Genomic DNA, 19,071 nt, shown 5'->3' on the forward strand with positions numbered 1-19,071 from the left:
AAAGATGACAGTCTTAGCGAGAACCTTAAGGGAATTGTTTATGTTGGGAAGGGGGGGAGGGCTGTCTAATTTTTTTTTGTCTCATTGGTTCTAGGCTTAACCATTTTTGATTTCAACTGAACAACTGATCAATTTTAAGAGAATACTATAACCCTTTTGTCTCATAAGATCTGACAAACAGTATATTTGAATCTACGCGCTCGGATACATGCAGGAGTTTACTTTATAAAAGTACATTTGAATTCTTCTTTAATTTAATTGACATTTAAAACGAATAACCAAACAGTCTCTCCTTTGTACATGTTTTGTTTACTGCTCGTGCTGGTTATAAATTCGAACGTTTTGACGTCAGTATACTCTGACTTTAAAAAAAATCTATAATTATTGAGAACATGAAAAATGAAAATATTGATGAAATCTGCATCCCGCTGTTTTGAGTATTACAATGATGAAAGAGTAGAAGTGCTCTGGATTACAAACACGTGGAGAGGGTTCACAAAGACTTCCTACACATTGTACAGGTATCGACTTTAGGTACTTTTGATACAATAAATAAAGAAATAAAAAAATGCATGTAACTTTGTAAATTTGATATAGATTACAAGGGCCTAGTACTCTGTCGAAGAAGTAACTTTTAGATAATCTAATAATCTTAACAACTCAAATTTTGTTTTATCTGATTATAAACTATATTGAAATGGAACAAAAGATATGCCTATTTTCTTGATCAACTGATACATTGTATTGTACATCAACCTTCATATTAAAAACAAGAGGCCCACAGGCCTTGACGGTCACCTGAGTACCATGGCCCTTAGATGGACCTGTCAGGGAGTCTCATGTTAGCATTTTAAGATTCATTTTGGAGTCTAAATCCTAATTTGACACTCTTTTTTATTTTACGTTTGCAAACATTAATTCATAAAAGGGGGAGGAGAATTTTAGTGAATTTTACAATCAAAGAAGAGGGCATTATGGACACAATTAAAACGTATTTTGTTTATGTCCCACGACAGTGGAAGTACAGAAATTGATAAAATATATATTTAAATTATATACATTTTTTTTACTATAAGGCCATGTTGGCTCTACCCAAGGGCCAGTCATTGCAAACAAGCGTATTCAAATACGATCTAACAGTTAAAGTAGACAATGCCCTGACTGAGGGGACATGCATTTTAAAATTTAGATAGAGTGCTTCATGGACATCATAACCATGCATGTAGTGTTTTCCCGATATGTGTGAGAGTAGAGAAAATTTTGAAAATTTGACTCTTTCTTTTGCATATTTGGCTCCACCTGTGAGGCCCCTGGGTGGTAAGGTAATGTATGTCACAATTCATAATCCCCTTATCCTAGAAATGCTGCAAACCAAAAATGGTAACAGTGAGTTCTTTGTGACTCAGGTGACCTAGATATCTTATTCCTGAAAGCTTAATTTTCTCAAATGCCCCTATGTTTTTTTCATGCACACAAGAAAGGGTGGGGGTGGGGGTGGGGGGGGGGGGGGGCGCAGGTCCTCTAAATTTCAAATTTGTCTATAGAAATCTCTTTTATATATATCATTTCGTAAATAATGTTGCCCAAAAAATTTTCTTTATGAATCTGTAGGTTTAGCTCGTTCTGTTTCCCGTGCGCACTGGTTCTTCGAGCTCGCCTCGCTCGCTCTTTTATACTGATATGTTATAAAACAAATATATGTTTATGCATGTATTGGGGTTTTGCCAATTTCTGTAATTGTGTTTGTGCCAATAAAATTTTTTGTATATTCAGTATTAATATTTTCCGGAAATAAAATATTTGCCCGTGTAAATTTTTTCCAATAAATATTTTGAGCGCGCATTATTTCCCGTTAAAATTGGGGGAAAACAGAAGAATGGCTTTGCCGAGTAAGTAATGATTCTTTGATCTTAGTCATTGCAAACAAGAGTATTCAAATAAAAAGTTTAAGTGGACCATGTTATCACTGAAACAAATTGCTATGATTTTTTGTAAATCTGTTAAAAAGACACGTCTTGCATTATCTCATAATTGAGTTATCGCCCTTGAATGCTTCCAGAAACTGTGATGAATTATCATGTAACTGTGTAATAAAGGCCTATATTGATTACGCCTTTGATTGAATGCTGTTTAAAACTTTCATGCTATTGTCTGTTATATTTTGATGTTGTCACAGTGTATTTGAATTTTCAGAATACAAAATAGGAAATGTGCCTTTAGACAAATGGTCCATCAAAGAGAGACTTGCCCTTGCTTGCTCTGTTTTTAGAAGCGGAGATCAAAATTGGTAAGAGTTCATATATTATTTCATTTAGTTTTTCTCGTCATTTTTCATTACTGATAGAAAAAAATCATACATATCCTTATCAATAAACTGTTGTAAATGTTAGTAGAGCTAAAAATTGCGATATACAAAACACACTATTAACATAAACATTGTGTAATTGATATTGTCAACACTAGCTTAAGAAGTGAGAAAATGCTTGTATTATATCTGTTTAGTAATAATTGAAAAGATATAAGTCTGTTTCTGCTTTTTATGTGCTTTTTTAGGTATGACAATCTTCTGAATTTTTGAATTTATTTATTGACAAGTTAATGCATTTTACAGTGCGTTGTTTTTATAACAAAGTATGGATATATTTTTATGAATTAGCTAAAGACATTGATGTTAAAATTTTTTTCATTTTTTGAAGGGTTTCTGTAAGCAGACAAATTAAATCTTATGGAGAGCCAAACAGACCACAGGAATGGTTCTCACAAAGGGTAACAAAACTTCTAATTGGGAACTGACATAGGCCTTTACATAGGCACTGGCTGATGTCCAATCTTTTTATGTACTTTTTTGCATAATTAAATATTGGTTAAATAAAATATAACTTCATTCCCCAGTTGATTTTTTGGCACCAAAAATATTGAACATATACATATATGGATTTAAAGATTACTAAGATTATTAAGTACGGTACATGAAAGAACTAATATTGCAAAAAAAGTCATCGAAAATACTCAATTTACATGTACTTTATTAAATGTAAATCAATAACTTTTGCATGTTTGATGTGAATGTTTTTAAAACATACGGTTAGTCTTTGCTATTTACACATAGTCTTCAACAATGGTTCCATTTGATTTGAAACATATTAAAGATTTTGTATTTCTGTGCTATGCTAAATATAATTGTGTAATGGACTAGAATTACTACCTTATACATGAAATGTTGTATGTATGTTGTTGGCAGTATTTTTTCACAACTTATAAAATCTCATTAATCATGAAATATTAAAATAAATACCATGTACCATTTTGTTTGAATTGCAGAATTGTGCCTTGCAATATGCTGATCTTTTGGAGAAAGTGGAAACACCAAAGTAAGATGATCACTATAATTCTGCATACAAAGTATTTTGTGTTGTGAATATTGATGTGTCAAATATATTTTTTATACATATTGAGATTCCTACCTTTAAAAGGTATTTTGAATAACAAACAAGGGTTGAGTTAACCATTCAATGATTTATTAATATTTTGTATTTGCACATTTAATAAATCAGTGATTTATTCTTTCATTTATTTTAAGCACATGTCTATTCCGAAAATTACTCCATTACTAAAATATAATAATTAAAATCAACAACCAAGCATTCAAAAAGCGTTTGAAACCTGCAATCAGTTGAGCAACCTATCATAACTCAACAGCCAACTTTGTTTAACTCAGTAATCAATATATCAGGTACTGAGTAAACACAAACAAAAAAGGTGTAATGATATTATATAGACTTTCCTGGAATGCCAGAATAAATATCAATCGAACCACCACTTGTTTCCACAAGAGAAAATAATTTGGTTATAGTTCAGCAGAAATAAGTGATGTTTATGTTCACTGTGTGTGTAGGAGGAAGGGTCGGGACCGGGCGGAGGTGGAGACCCCCAGCCAGCAGATCATGAGGAAGTTAACAATAGAGAGGATAGAGGAGCTAAAAAAGATAGTCATGGAGCAGGAACAGAACTACAAGTAATGGCCAACAGATCTCAAATACTGTGGTTTCATCATGCCAAGCACCTATTTTGTTGTTGACTTCATTGACAAGATAAAATGTTCATCTAAGTAAATATGTTGACAACATTTTGTAATGGAAATGATGATGCTATTGTCCACAATCGCACTTATCCTCAACAGTCAACACTGAGACTTTTTCTAAATCCCCCCCCAAATAATGCCAATGAATATTAATAAAACCACAATATATCATTGTCTGTTAGTTAATTCTGTTCTTTGTTTATATCTATCTTCCTGTTAATTATTATTTTCACGAACCACATTGATGTTTTAAGAAATTGCAAGTACATGGATATAAATTGAATCTTGAGGTGACGTCAAATATGTATGTGTATAAAATGTGTATCAGGGATCCTGACACTCTTATTTGCTAATTACAACTTTGTAGGAAGTTAAAGAAAGATGTAGAAATGATTAAATCTGGTCAATGGGACGACAGACTGCCTGAGATTTACCAACAAATGTTGAGGTCAGTAAGATAGATATGTCATGTGTCCTTTGTAATGGCTACTGTTTCTAGAGTACAGCAAACCCCAGACTGGGTTTTACATTAAAACTTATGATTTGTGACCAAATAAATAAATGCTTATTAACCAAAACTAATTCACGTTTCAGTTTAATGGCTGTGAAATATAATTGTAAAATATCAAAATAGTTGTAAATTCAATGGTTTTATATAAATCTTGTTCAGTAAAGAGCATTCAGAGAGACTAAAAATAATTACGACTTTGTCATAAGTTCTTTCATAATTGCAGCCCTGGTTTCCATGTCTGAAAATATGGTTGCTGTTGGCTTGTGTAGGAATCACCCAACTTTGAACTTTTAAATGTCTGATGTGTTAAATGAAGATATCTTTTTTTTTAGTGAAAAGAAAGAAGCGGAGGAGGCAGCGAGGGAGGCCGAGATGTTGGGAACATCCACGGACTCCACCCTTCCTGAGTCTGGCCCAGCCTTTGTGGCTGAGAGTAAGATCAGTCGTGCTATAAATTTATAACTTGTATGATGGTGCTCAGATAGTTACTGTTATATATGGTTTTAAAGTACATGTAATACCTGGTACTTCAGGGTATATTTTAAGTTTTGTTTGAACTATAACTGTTAGTGATTCTTTAAATGATATCTTTAGTGGTCTATACACAAATTCATCTGGTTTTAAGATAATTTTTATAAGGTATTTTCTATTTTCTGGGGCTTGTGTTCAATTCTTTTGATTATTTCTCAATAGACATAAATTCAGTTAAAATTAGACTACTTCAACTTGGGTTATGATAGATGTAAATGTAATCTAATTCAGAATGTCCTGTAAAGAAATAGTATTGCATCAGGAATTGTTTTGCAGATAGTTGCTCAGAAGTGTGATATCAAGCGTTTAGTATTTGAAAATTGCCTGTTACAGGTCAAACAGAGATGGAGACGGAGGAGGTGAGTCAAGACTCGGAAAACAAGGACATCGCTGTAGAGGTCAATGTTGTGGTAAGTCATCCTTATGAATGAAAAGACAGATAATTTATTTCTGTTGCATTGAAAAAGACCAGTACTGGTATGTTGTTGTTCGATGTAGATGAAATATTAAATTTTTTATATATTAGATGAAATTGACTTTAAAACTAAAACATAGATTACTGTAGAATGTTGTATGAACATCTGGTGGAATAGTGAACTACAAGTAATGAAACAGGAAGAGTTTTATTCTTCAGATATTTTTTTGATGTGTTATTTTTGCAGACTGAGGAGAAACCCGACATACAAGAGCCCTTAAAGATAAAGATAGAAACAACTACCCCTGGGGTAGAGGACAAGCCCAAACCTAACCCCTCCCCCACACGGTTACTGACCACTCTTCTGTCCAGTAAGACCAGTAAAGTGGAGGATCTAAAAGAACTTAAAGAGGTGGGTATAGTCTTGTGTACTATGCAGACAGGGACCAAACTGCTCAGAGGTGTTCTGTGCTTTTACTCAGGATTAAGCTTAATTTAATTTTGGAAAGCATGACCTAAAGTGAAACAAAAGGATATGGTAACAGTCCTAGTTTGTGAATTATTCTGTTTATTTATTTGGAAAGAATTGACTTTTTAGCTTTGTTACACTTATGAATTTGTTTTACAAAGCAATGTATGTTTCACAAAAAATATGAAATTTTCATAACTTTATACTTGTAGTTGCTTGACTGATAATAGAATTATTTTGACCATTTATAAATTCAAGTTGAATTTTATAAACATACCAACTGTTGTTATATCAGAAAACAGAACAAGAACAGGCTAAAGCAGAAGCAGCAGTTGCTGCGGCATCCACTGCTGTTACCGCGGTAACCGAGGCACCCGTCAAGAAAATAGAACAGCCAGAATCCTCAGGAGCTGTTTCAGCAATTGATCAAACTCCTTCCAGTAGTATGAAAAAATATATGAATTTTTACAAATGATACTTTTATTGCTATTTTAAAATTTAAAGTAAAAGGTTAAAAATTAATGTTTGATTTTGCATTTCTGTTTATTGTATATGCCTCATATTCTTTTAGTAAGTTAAAAAGTTTCTATTTTAAAATTTAAAGTCTCGGTCAAATGTGTACTAAATGAATTTCATGTATGTAAAATCCTGTGAAATCTTCTATCCCAGCTGCCCCCACTTTGACAAAACTGCTCCACAAAGTGGGCCAGAGCAAGTCTGTGGAGGAAGAGGACACAGCAAGGGGCGCCACAGACACCCCCAGCAGCAGTAACACCATCCCCGTGGATGAAGGTAAGAAACAGAAGGCAGAGGCCCACAGAGGGGAAAATACATCCCTTGTCAGATTTGTTTCACTTCTTCTTCCTTTCATGCAGTATATCAATTCTGAAAGGGATAAGGCCTTTCAAAATGCATTGGCCCCCTCCCCCTCCAATTTTAATATACCGTAATGTATCTTGTATAATACGCACCCCCCAAAGTTGACCCAAAAATGGGGAAAAAAACAGTATGTCCTATGTATAACACGCACCTAAAAAATGGCGAAATCAACGGCCGCCATTTCCCCCCAAATTATCGATGTTTCGTGATAATTTTATTATCCATGCACAATTTCTTTAATTTTGTGATCGGAACATAGCACAGTGATGAAAATCGATTGCCGCTATTTTTCCAAATAACTATCGATGTTTAGTGATAATTTTATAACCCAAGCAAAATTACTGTAATTTCGATCGTGATCGGAACATGGCCCAAGCGAAATTAGAGTCAGAGTTCTTACAATTTTACCTAAAAAGGACGGCATGATTTACATGGGCGGTATCAAATATCATTAGACGCTTCGTAAAGAGTTTCTTATACAACAGCGGAGAAGTTGCATGAAGATCATCATACGTAGAGAAGAACGGCAACCGAGCTTAGTGCTTAAAAGTAATAATGTTTGCAGACATAAACCAAAACAACATCAAAAGAAATGATTTAATTGATTAATTATAGTCAAACTCATTGATCGTTGTTAAATAAACATTCTGGAGAAAGGTATGTATGTCGTATATCGTCATTATCAAGTTGTACAAATGATCGATGTATTTTTAGCAGTGTCTATGTAAAGCAATAACGTTTAACTGCATAAGTGGACACGAAGTCCGACACAAGACAGGTGCATGCTTCTGACACCGGAAATTGTTAAACCACCATTGACCACGCACCGAGTCAACAGCTGACTGCTTACGTAATGGCGAATACACTGGCGATATTTAAACTTGCAAGAAATAGTGTTGAGAGAGGATAAATATTTCAATACATGGAAATAAAACTAAGAATAAGGTATTTCTGATGCAGTAAATTTAGTATACACTCATACAACTAGCGTAACACGCTATATCGACAGTCACTACCCCCATGGTATCAAGAATCACAGCTTGAAAAAATGGGGAAAATTTTAGTCCTATGTACAACACGCACCCCCACTTTTGATCAAATTTTGGCTGAAAAAAAGTGTGTGTTATACACGCGACATTACGGTATTTGATATACACTTTTACATGTATATGCTTCATAATCATGAAAGTATTGACCCAATGAAGTTAAGCATATACAGTATATAAACAAGAATGCTTATTTCCTTTAAATTCATGATGTCATTCAAATGAGCTGATGATAATAGAAAGTTTAGGGAATAACAAAGGCTTCTAAATCAATTGCAAAAGTACATGTAATTCCTGCTTGTTTTAGTTAACATGTTTAAACATTATCCCATGAAACATATTGTTAATGATGGCTTAGTCTGTGTTAAATAATTATTTTTATACTTATGTTGTAGAAATAGTGGAGATAGAGGACATCAAGGAAGAGGTTGATGTTGAGGATCAGAGCGGAGGCGATCAGCAGAAAATTAAAGAGGAAGTTGTCAATGTCGAACAGGTCAGTCACTGTGTTCATTGGTGTATGAACCCAGTTCTTCTGGATCGACTCATTGAGGCTAAATTTCAAATTACTCCTCATGTGAAATCGGTTATGATTTTAAAAGTGGAAATATTTAAATTGAGGACATAACAAAGATGTTAAAGTTCAAAGAAATGGGATTTCAGGGATAACTGATTTTCTTGAATGACTAATCAAATCAAATTATTAATAAGAGTGTAAATTTATGTGGGTGAAGATAATTGTAGAATCAACAAATTTTGAACACTTATAATAAAATGAGAGACCTGTATTTGTTCCATTCCTGATACATGTACATGTTTCTTTCTTTTCTCTTGTCTTTTCTCTGTAATCCATGAACATGTTTTTATCAGGCTATCTTGTGATTTAACAGGAGGAGAACCAAGAATCAACAGATACAGGCTTTGTTCAACTGGATGAGGAGATTTCTATAAAAGAGGAGCCGATGTCCCCTGCTAGTAGTGTGTCCTCAAAAGTCAGCGAGAGCGAGATAAAGGCAGGCAGCAGGCGTAGTAGTCGAGGTAAGGGAGAGAAGTCGGGCAGCATAGAATGGTGTTTCAGTGCATCAAGTGAAGGGAAGTTTACCTTTGTGTTTCATTTACAGGACGACAGTCTGGTAGGAGAAGAAGAACAAAGAGGTTAAAGAAACCTGCAGTAAGTGTTTTTGAATATGCTGTTGATTCTATTTATAAAATTAGAATATATCATTCATATTATTCTTTTTACATGCCAATTGCTATTGCATTTCCTTTTAAAAAAAACAAGCAAAATACTGTTTTACAAGATAAAAAGTTTTGATTAAAACCATTAGTGCTTGAAGTGAGTTCTTCCAAATTTGAATGATAGGGTGTTAAGGATGAGGAAAGCACATCAAGGTTGAGTGATGGTGACACAACGGAGGATGAAACAGCTCGCGAGAGTGATGACACATCTCTGTCTGGAAACATCACCAATGTGCCCACCCCCACACCATTCACCGAGTCCATTCCCAGCAGCCCGGTGTCTCACTGGTGCGTTAGTTATCCTAAGCTCATGTACATGTACTTCAGTTGCAGAATTACAGAAACAGCATTGCACTTTGTGTTCAAACATGCTATAAACACTTTGTAAAGATAAGAAGTTAAGAATTTGGAGGGGGGATGTTGTTGACAAATATTTCACCTTAATGCATAATGGCGGTACATGCGTCTTTTTTTATTACAGTAGTGACACAGAAGATGAAAAAGCATACAAGAACTGGAAGAAGTCCATTATGTTGGTCTGGCGATCAGCGGCCAATCACAAGTCAGTATGAATGATAAGTGGACCTTATGCATTATGTCAAATAGTATCATTTTATGAATATATATTTGGAAACACATGCTTATGCATCAAATAGGTTTTTAAGAGATGATATGTCCTATTTCTGGAGAAAAGTATATGTAAAAACCACCATGTATGCATTCTTCTTACAATTAATTGATTATGTGAGAAAATAAATTGTGAAAATCTCTTGAGTTATGAAACAAAATTCTATTGCCAAAAAAAAAATGTGTTTCATACTGTTATGAAAGTCATCAATTTAGCAATAGTTAAAAAATAGCTAAAATGTTTGTACCTATTCTTGATTGAATGCAAATAAATCCAACAAAACCCAAATATGGAATATTTAGAAACACACTGCATGTATAAATATAATAAGGATAAGTTCTTATGAATCTATTGGAAAAAAGCCTGCATTCATGTTATATAAAAACTGTTTGACGATCGTAGTAAACAATTAATTTACTTGAATGTGTACTCCTCCCTTTGTATGATGTTTCATTGTTGGTTTTTGTAAATCTGTTTTTTCAGATATGCTAATGTGTTCCTTCACCCTGTGACAAATGAAATAGCCCCTGGATACACGACCATTGTTCACAGGTAACACAAACTAGTCATAAACTGAACTTTTATTTGAATACATGTACCTGCACACTTAAAAATTCCAATCCACTTGTTTTTGAATCAATCAAACACTGATAATGAGGTTCAACAGACTGATCAGTGATTAGTTGGTGATTTCTCTCTCTCAGGCGGATGGATCTCAGTCAGATCAAGAAGAACATTGAGAGCGGTGCGATCCGGTCGACAGCCGAGTTCCAGCGAGATATGATGCTCATGTTTACCAACGCCATCATGTACAACAACTGTAACCATCGAGTCCACAAGATGGCCGTCGAGATGTACAATGACGTTCTACAACACATCGAGGTCAGGGTCGTTATGACACTGATAACGGACATACTTTTTATTCAAAACCACATATACATGTAGTATATTGATTTAAAATTACAGAATATCATTATTTAGTCTCATAAAAGTTGTGAATAGATTACTTGACAAATTACATGTAATTAAATCAAACTATCTCTAGGAAAACTTTAAGTCACTAGATCTTTAAACCACTCTCAATTTCTCTGTAAGATTGTTAGAAATATTTGGGCTGGGAAGATTTAATGAGAAACATGCATTGAATAATTGTAAAGAGTCTGGTTTGATTAACTGAATGACTCCGATTTCTTTTGCAGCAATATGTGAGTACACAGATCATGGTGCAGACCACAGATACCAAGCTACTGAGGGGCTCCAGGCGGACAGACGCTAGTGACAAGGTCGGGTCTCAATGTCATGTGTTAAAATGTTTGACAAAGTCAGATCTCAATGTCATGTGTTGATATGTTTGACAAGGTCAGAGTTCAATGCCGTGTGTTTAAATGTTTGAAAAGGTCAGATCTCAGATGCTTGACATTATGACATTATATATTCATACTGGTAATTAAAAATTATATACCCCCTACCTAATAATACACAAGGTACATATAGCTGCCATCTTCGATAAATAAAGGTAATAAATACATGTAACAATGTTTAAAGTTCACTGGGATATGAACTTGATTGGTACATCATAAAATATTATAAGAATCCGTTTGAGTGTCACAGGATTTTGTTAGTTGACCAACAAAGTTAATGTCCCAGTGAAATTTTTATTTTTACTGTTTAGTTCTTAAAAGAATGGTGGTTTGGACAAACAAACTTGAACATATCCAGGGTATTTAAAACATTCATGTTATGCAATATATAGAAGTATCTCTGAAATTAAATAACTATAGATAGTGTCCTTTTTGCCCTTTTTAGGAAGAAGATAGCAAAAGGAGACGCACATCATCTGAACAGCACGGGGAAGGTGGGAAAACCAAGAAAAGGAAAACAAGAGCTGACGACACGTAAAACAAAGTTTTGAAAAATTCCTGATCTAAAGTTTCCCAGACAGGGTCATATGATTGACCGGAAATGATAGAGGAAGGATAAACGCATCATTTTAAGGCCTGCTATTCATGTCATCTAATTTCTCATCTGTTCTAAATGTTGTAATGATAAATAAAGCAACATTCAGAATCAAACGGATGTGGTTTTTCTCTGAAATAAGGTGATAATTACTTGGCACCTTTTATGATTTAATTGATTGATTTTTTAAGCTTTTTAAATGAACCAAATTGACAGTTATATCTTATAAAAGCATTTTATATACAATAAAATAGATTGTTAAAACCATGACCCCTGGATGACCCCAGGGTTTGGGAAAGAGTCCTTATGGCTGTTCAGATTTATGTATAAGACTTAAAAGTCTCCTTCTAAAGACTTAAACTTAAATAATATTTATTATGGAAATAAGTTACTGAATAAAGTATACATAATTGTTAAGTTTTATTTTTACCATGACCCCTGCATAACAGAGAAGGGTCCTGAACAAAGTGAACATTTGATATAGTAACAAGCTAGTGTAAAAAGTGTTATAAATATTTTTTTTTTCAAACCATGGATTCTTAGGTGTTACTTTTTTTTGGAGGGGGAAGGTTTAAACTATACAGAAATTTTCTAAGACACTTATGATATGGGCATGATTTTAAGATTATTATTGAGGGAAGCTACAAGTAGTATAAAGATGTTTTAAGTTTTTCAAACATGGTCAGGAAGGATCCACAAAGAGGGTTCATCATTTATCATAAACAGAAAAAATTTGTCCTGAAGAACATGAGGAAATGTTTGTGGAACCAAGTTCATTTAAATAACAATAACTGTCTGAATTAAGGAAGTGACAACAATTGGGTTCAAACTATACACAGAATTGTTAAGTGTTATATGTAGAAAAAAATGTACATGTAATTTTCAAAGCGTGTATATTTAAACGATAACAAATTTCTGTCAAAGATTCTATTTTTTTTTGGTTAAGAAGCGTGCATAAATGCTTGCTTAAAAGAGCAGCGGATATACAACAATTTTTAAGTCTATAATGAATCAAGCTACAACCAAGCTTAATTTTGATTTAAAACAACCAAGTTTAATTTAAAATGTAGTAGAATTTTGTTGGTAATTTATAGTTTCAATGAAAGAAGTACAGTGAGTTATTTACACATACTACATTTTACCGTGTATCCGGTAATTTTTGCGATGATTTAAGTTGCGCGTTTTTCGCTATCAATTTTACATCGCAAAATATTCAATACGCAGAAATTACATCTGGTATTGTTTGCTTTAAGAAACTTTGTGAATCGCAAAAATGATTAACACAAATGAAAGAGTTGCGCATTTTCCCCTTTTTCGCATATTTTGTGACACGCCAAAAAAAAAAAAACAACAACAACAAACAACAACAACAACAAACCCGGATGCACGGTATGTATTCTAAATCTATCACGGTTCCGCGAGCACCTGGAAACAGTCCGTATTGAAGTGTCTCTAAGAAAGTGAAAAAATTATGAAATTTTATTTACAGTATATATATTATTCAATTGTTGGTTTATACATACTCAGCCGTTTCATTGAAGTTGTGTGTGCTGTTTAGAATGGCTCCGTCGTAATAAATGTTATCGAACATCAAATATACTTTGGTCATAATACACAGTGCCTACCCAACACGTGTATCCAGCCATTGATTCATTTTCCTTCCTGGGCATTGTCTAGCTGAACAGCGCTGTACCGACCTGATTACGAAATGTTTACTCTTTAAAATATACACATTATTATGTAGATTTTTTTAGCCTTAAGAAAATACTAATACATGTATGTAATTAAAAACAACGGAAATCAGAACCAAGAAAACTAACCAGAAAAAAAATCATGTTTGTCTTTGCCGCGGTCATGAAGATGATTAATTCGCCAGGAAGATCTTTGGCACAATGATTCTATTGGTGTTTTTTCTGTGTGTTCTGGCTTACTTTGGTGAGTTGGTGTATCTTCTATTCTATCAATTAAAAATATTATAAAAGATAATATATAAATTGTTTTTATATTATATACATGTATAATAATATCAAAACAAATCACAAAAACATAGTGCATTCATCGCGGATCTAAAACATTATTTATGAGGGGAATGTTGATTAAACTAAACGTGCCTCTTTACCTTTGCAAAAAATCACTGATTTTCATTTTGAAAAATATTTAAATATTTGAATAGTATCTAAATATATTATAATTATTCGTCTTTAAATGAACTTTTGAAAAAGGCAAAGGAATTGTATTCGAAATAGTTAAAATATAATTGATGTAGATGTCCCTTTGAATCTCTACCTAAATTAGAAAAAAAAAATACAATATCCACACTATAATTAATAACGGTTGTTTTAAATAAATTAACAACTGTTTAACAACTGTTTTCTTTATTTTTTCTTTCATGTCCTTATTAAAAGCTAATACCAGGAATATGTTAAGATTATGCGTACAAAAATGTGACAAGGACAGCGAGAGATACACCAAACGTGTGCTGATGGAGGCAGGTGCCCCTTACCACACTGATGTGGACACGCGCCAGTTGCTGGCCAACGTCTTAAAAGATGACGACCATTTTTACCTCAACTTGTAAAGGATTTTAACGAGCTGATCTTGACCTTTCCTCGATGTAGCTTGAAAATGTAAAAAGAGAAAAACTACACGCTTTTCTAAATTATTTACATTTTCTAGTGTCTTTGTCTGTGAAAACACTACAAATCAAAATGTAATATATACATGTAGTCCAACACATTTCATCAATGACTCAAATGACGTATTGATGGGACCCAAACGGGCTTTGCTTAATTAAACGTTAGTTAAAAAATCAATTATTTAATCAATATTTAATAAATACATCACTCTGTCATACTTTCCGAATTTTATGGTGTTTTATTTTGAAACTATTTATATCTTAAAATGATTTATATACATACATAATAAGAATTATGATATTACTATAGTATTATACTGCAATTTAGTGTCAGATCGAAATTATGTAAACAGTGTATTATATATATTTTTCTGATGATATATATATGCAGGGCTTATATGTGTAAATAAAAAACACGAACATTTGCACGTCACTTTATCCGTAATAAATGTATCTTATCTTAAATCTTATCCATTTAGAAAATATTGTAGCATCCCTTCGTTATGGAATCCGGATAAGCCATGTTGTTCAGTATTGCATCATCGCACCATTAACGTTTGCGTCGATAGTGCGATAATGCTATGACGATGAAGCGATGGTGCGATAGCGCGATTAAGATGCAATGACAATGGTGCGATGGCACGGCGAAGCGATAACGCGTTGAGGTGGTACGATAGGGATAATGCGACAGTTATGGTATGATAGCGATACTGCGATCGTGTGATAGCGATAATGCAGTAACGATGATGATGGGGTCCTCTGTCGTGTCATCTTTAATACTCTATCGCGTCATCGTCATCGCACCATCGCGCTATCGACAGTTTTGCGCAAAAAAGAGAGAAATCGCGCCAGGCAGTGAACGAATAAACGTATTCATATGAGAAATTGACCATATTTGGTTGATAATTTTGACTCTCTGATAATAATTAGGTATTACAAATTAACGATGTCCTTTTGCTCGACAATTAATATCTAAAAGCGCTAAATTATAAGTAAATAAACAAAGAAAACAATACAATAAAAGAAAATCGCTTGATAGAGGCATGGTTTTGAAACGGGAAGTGTGATACACTGTAATTCACAATAAAAACCCTAAAATCAAACACATACGTTTCATATGTTAAGCAAAATAAGAGCTTACAAGTAATTCAGTATAGTAAATCAAGTTTGAAACAATAGCACCCAGTTTGATTGACGTGAACAGTAAGAATGTAGAATGTAAAGACAGCCATTATACGTCGACAATTAATTGAGTTCATTTTCCATGGAGTGACGTTTACATGCACCAACTTCTTAACAGTAAATATAGCTTTAGTAGCATAATACGTTTGTTGTAAAAAGAAAATTTTATATGATTTGGAGCTGTCTATGCATTTTCGTGGAATTTATTAGGTCACACACATTCAACATAATTCAAATATAAATTGTGCGTATTTTCAATCACTAAATAATTATTTTTCATAATCAATTTTAATACTGGTAATGTTTAAAAATCAATTTTCAATTCCCCCCTTTAATACATGACGGAAGATATCAAAGATAACGTTGTTAATTGCTAGTAAACAGACTTCCGTCATGTATGAAAAAGGGGGAATTGAAAATTGATTTTAAACATTACCAGTATTAAAATGGATTATGAAAAATAATTATTCAGTGATTGAAAATACGCACAACTTATATTTGAATTGTGTTGCATGTGTGTGACCTAATAAATTCCACGAAAATGCATGGACAGCTCCAAAACATATAAAATTTTCTTTTTACAACAAACGTACACTATGCTACTAAAGCTATTATTTACTGGCAATTCACTCAGTTGAAAGTTGGTGCATGTAAACGTCACTCCATGGAAAAACGAACTCCATTAATTGTCGACGTATAATGGCTTTCTTTACATTCAACATTCTTATTACTGATCGTATGGTTTTCTTATACTATAATAATTGTTAAAATTAAGTTTTTAAACAATGTCAATGTGCTAAACACAATGTACTGAGCTATACTTTTATAGCAGAATTAATTTACTGCATTTTTTCAATTGTGCTTTACACACGTGTGCTTAGAGAAAATTCGGACGACACATACCATTTCCGTATAAAATCGCTTTGTATGGTCATTAGAACAATAAGATATTTAAACTAAGACCAGTTCTGACTAATTCTTTATTTCATGTGTATTAATTTGCCTCCTGTGTATAGCGATTAGCAGCGTTCACGACGTCAGGTAGACTGCAAGCCCCGGAGGCTTTCACACCTCTAATAATTAAGCCCCGCCCTCACCTGAGATTTACCACCCGGTAAAAATGTTCGGCCTTTAAGTGATAATTTATGATTTATAAGCATTTGATAGGTGAAAGTAATTTTGGCTTTAGTATGAGATTTTTCCTGATCCTGTATCCCGCATTTATTGTTAAAGGGGCAATGTCACAATTTTAGTCAAATTCTGTTTTTCTGTTATTATTTACAATGCTTTAAGAATGTATTTCTAATGATCAAATGAAATTGAAAAGTCAGTCGTTAAGTTACAAGCAAGATACAGAGCTCAGAATTATTTGTCATGTATTGTTTACACAAAGCTTCAATATACAAGTAAAAAGTCTTTCAATTTTCAAGCTGACTTGTTTATCTTTTTATTTATTTTAAGTATAAACTAGACTTAGACCCGTGCGTGCACGGGTTGACATTGCATGTGATATCGGACATTAACTATTGTTGGCATGTACATAACCAAGCTTTAAGCCTACAATAATACTATTGATTTCACTACACTCTACCTAGTAAGAATAATCTAACTGTGTCTCGGGAGAGGCCATCACCAGTCACCACAGTTAAAACGCCTCCCATATACCTATAATGTAGCAACAAATTGCAGAATCGCTCCAAAACGATTTTTTGAGAAAATTTATGAAGCTGCATTAAAAATAACAGTCAAATTATTCATAACAAACCATTTTGAGGCTGTAAATACCTTTCATCTAAAACTTTATTTATATTAATGAAGAATTCAACACTTTTTCACAAACGTATTTTACTCGCTTCGAATATCCACACCATGTTGACACTCGGAACTCTCGGGATTTTTCATATTAAATGCACTGAGTTAGAATTATCTCCCGTATTTCCTTTGATGAACAGAATACTATAAATTCCTTATTAAACGCGAGGAATTAATATCAGCATAAAATCGCGAGAAACTCGTCTCGCTAATTCTAAAATCTCGCTTTTAATATTCCGACATATGTAAACTACATGAAACTATGATAAAATTTCGGCATTCACTATTTTATGTTCTCGCAATTTGATGGAGAATCGTTGAATCGCGGAATTAAGTACTCGCGTAAAATAAGGAATCTACAGTATATGACAAAGCTTCAATGAAAATTTACACGTATTTGTGATATCGTTTGAGTTTCTCCATGCAAATGTGATATTGTGGAAACATAAAGTAAAGAGCCTCCCATGATTTAGCGTGAATGTAATGCGCATGCGCAAGATTGTAAAATCCAAAAAATCCAGATGATTTCTTGGTTTTTAAAAGGACTTTTCGTTGATTATTAATTAGCGAAGCTTGATTGGGAAGATATAAAAACAAATTGGTAATCTTCAAGCCCCAATGATGTTTAAAATATATAAAACAAAAGACAGTTCTCTTCCGATTTCTCGGTATTAAAGCCCAAAAACTCGAGTCTATTATTCTAATATAGTAGTATAGATAAACAACTACTAACGATTAACATATTCATTTTAGGTCTAAAATTAGAATTTTCACTTCAACATTCAAACTGTAAACAAAAGCTTTGTTTACATAGCAAAGAATTGTAAGCTCTGTAACTCGCCTATCACTCAACAAATAAACACTAAAACTTTGGTTGCCTATGAAAAATGCATTACTAAAGCATTGTAAACATCAAAATTGGAAAAAATAATGTATGCCCCCAAATTGTGACATGCCCCTTTAAGGTGGCTCTATACACCACTTTTTGATGACGCAGTACGCAAAAAAGTAAATCTAGAAGCATGCAATTCCGGTACTGGCTGATTTAAACTGAGGCGAATTGTATATGCACCGCTATTTTGAAAAATTTGTTAAATGAATAGATTTAATTTGATGATTGGAAAATTCATTACTTACAAGTAATGTGGTGTGTGACACCTGCACGTTGTGTGGTATTATTTATCGAAATAAGCAATAAAATCAAGTATAATTTTTTAAAGAGTTTCTTTACCGTAATTAATATGTTGCACCGTTGCGCAGTGGGTTAGTGGATGCACTACAAACCTGTAGGTCATGAGTTCGATTCCCGTTGAGAACAATAAAAAATTTTAACTTTCCAAAATTTTCTAAAACGTATTTTTTGGTTGAATACTGTGAAAGAAAATTCTAAACTCATGAAAATATTTCAATTATAATATACTTTAATGCACATTAATATCGAGACCTTAAGGGGATTGAAGGGTTGCTTTGAATTTCTCTCAGGTTGGGATACATAAATCCTATTAGCCTAATCAATTTTCCCCTTTATTTATTTCACTTAGTTTTAAATGAAAGTTAATATATTCACTTATACGGGCCTATAATGAAATTTGTATATATTTATCATTCCAACATTATATTTAGGAAATTTTATTCAACTCAGAAATGAAAAGTCCCCAAGTTGTTTGGGCCTTGATACTTAGGAACG

General features: G+C 33.2%; 1 protein-coding gene across 1 annotated transcript; it reads left to right on the forward strand.

The window, feature by feature from the left end:
• The first annotated feature begins 1,818 nt into the window (after positions 1-1,818).
• LOC105338645 (bromodomain-containing protein 8) lies at positions 1,819-11,871 on the forward strand. Its single transcript, XM_011443850.4, has 20 exons — positions 1,819-1,889; positions 2,194-2,287; positions 2,697-2,766; positions 3,322-3,371; positions 3,896-4,015; positions 4,449-4,529; positions 4,925-5,025; positions 5,457-5,533; positions 5,786-5,950; positions 6,303-6,450; positions 6,677-6,799; positions 8,328-8,428; positions 8,823-8,970; positions 9,054-9,103; positions 9,296-9,459; positions 9,653-9,733; positions 10,283-10,351; positions 10,504-10,681; positions 10,999-11,082; positions 11,606-11,871. The coding sequence occupies exons 1-20, from the start codon at positions 1,877-1,879 to the stop codon at positions 11,696-11,698; spliced, it is 2,010 nt and encodes a 669-aa protein (XP_011442152.3). The 5' UTR covers positions 1,819-1,876; the 3' UTR covers positions 11,699-11,871.
• The last annotated feature ends 7,200 nt before the right edge of the window (positions 11,872-19,071 follow it).

Source organism: Magallana gigas, chromosome 8 (assembly GCF_963853765.1).
Source record: "Magallana gigas chromosome 8, xbMagGiga1.1, whole genome shotgun sequence".
Lineage (NCBI taxonomy): Eukaryota > Metazoa > Mollusca > Bivalvia > Ostreida > Ostreidae > Magallana > Magallana gigas.

What these genes read in the sequence shown, in the direction of transcription:
- LOC105338645 (XM_011443850.4), top strand. An exon ending in CTGTAGAGGTCAATGTTGTG is followed by an intron (nt 5,534 to 5,785) that starts GTAAGTCATCCT and finishes TTATTTTTGCAG; the next exon opens with ACTGAGGAGAAACCCGACAT. An exon ending in TACACGACCATTGTTCACAG is followed by an intron (nt 10,352 to 10,503) that starts GTAACACAAACT and finishes TCTCTCTCTCAG; the next exon opens with GCGGATGGATCTCAGTCAGA.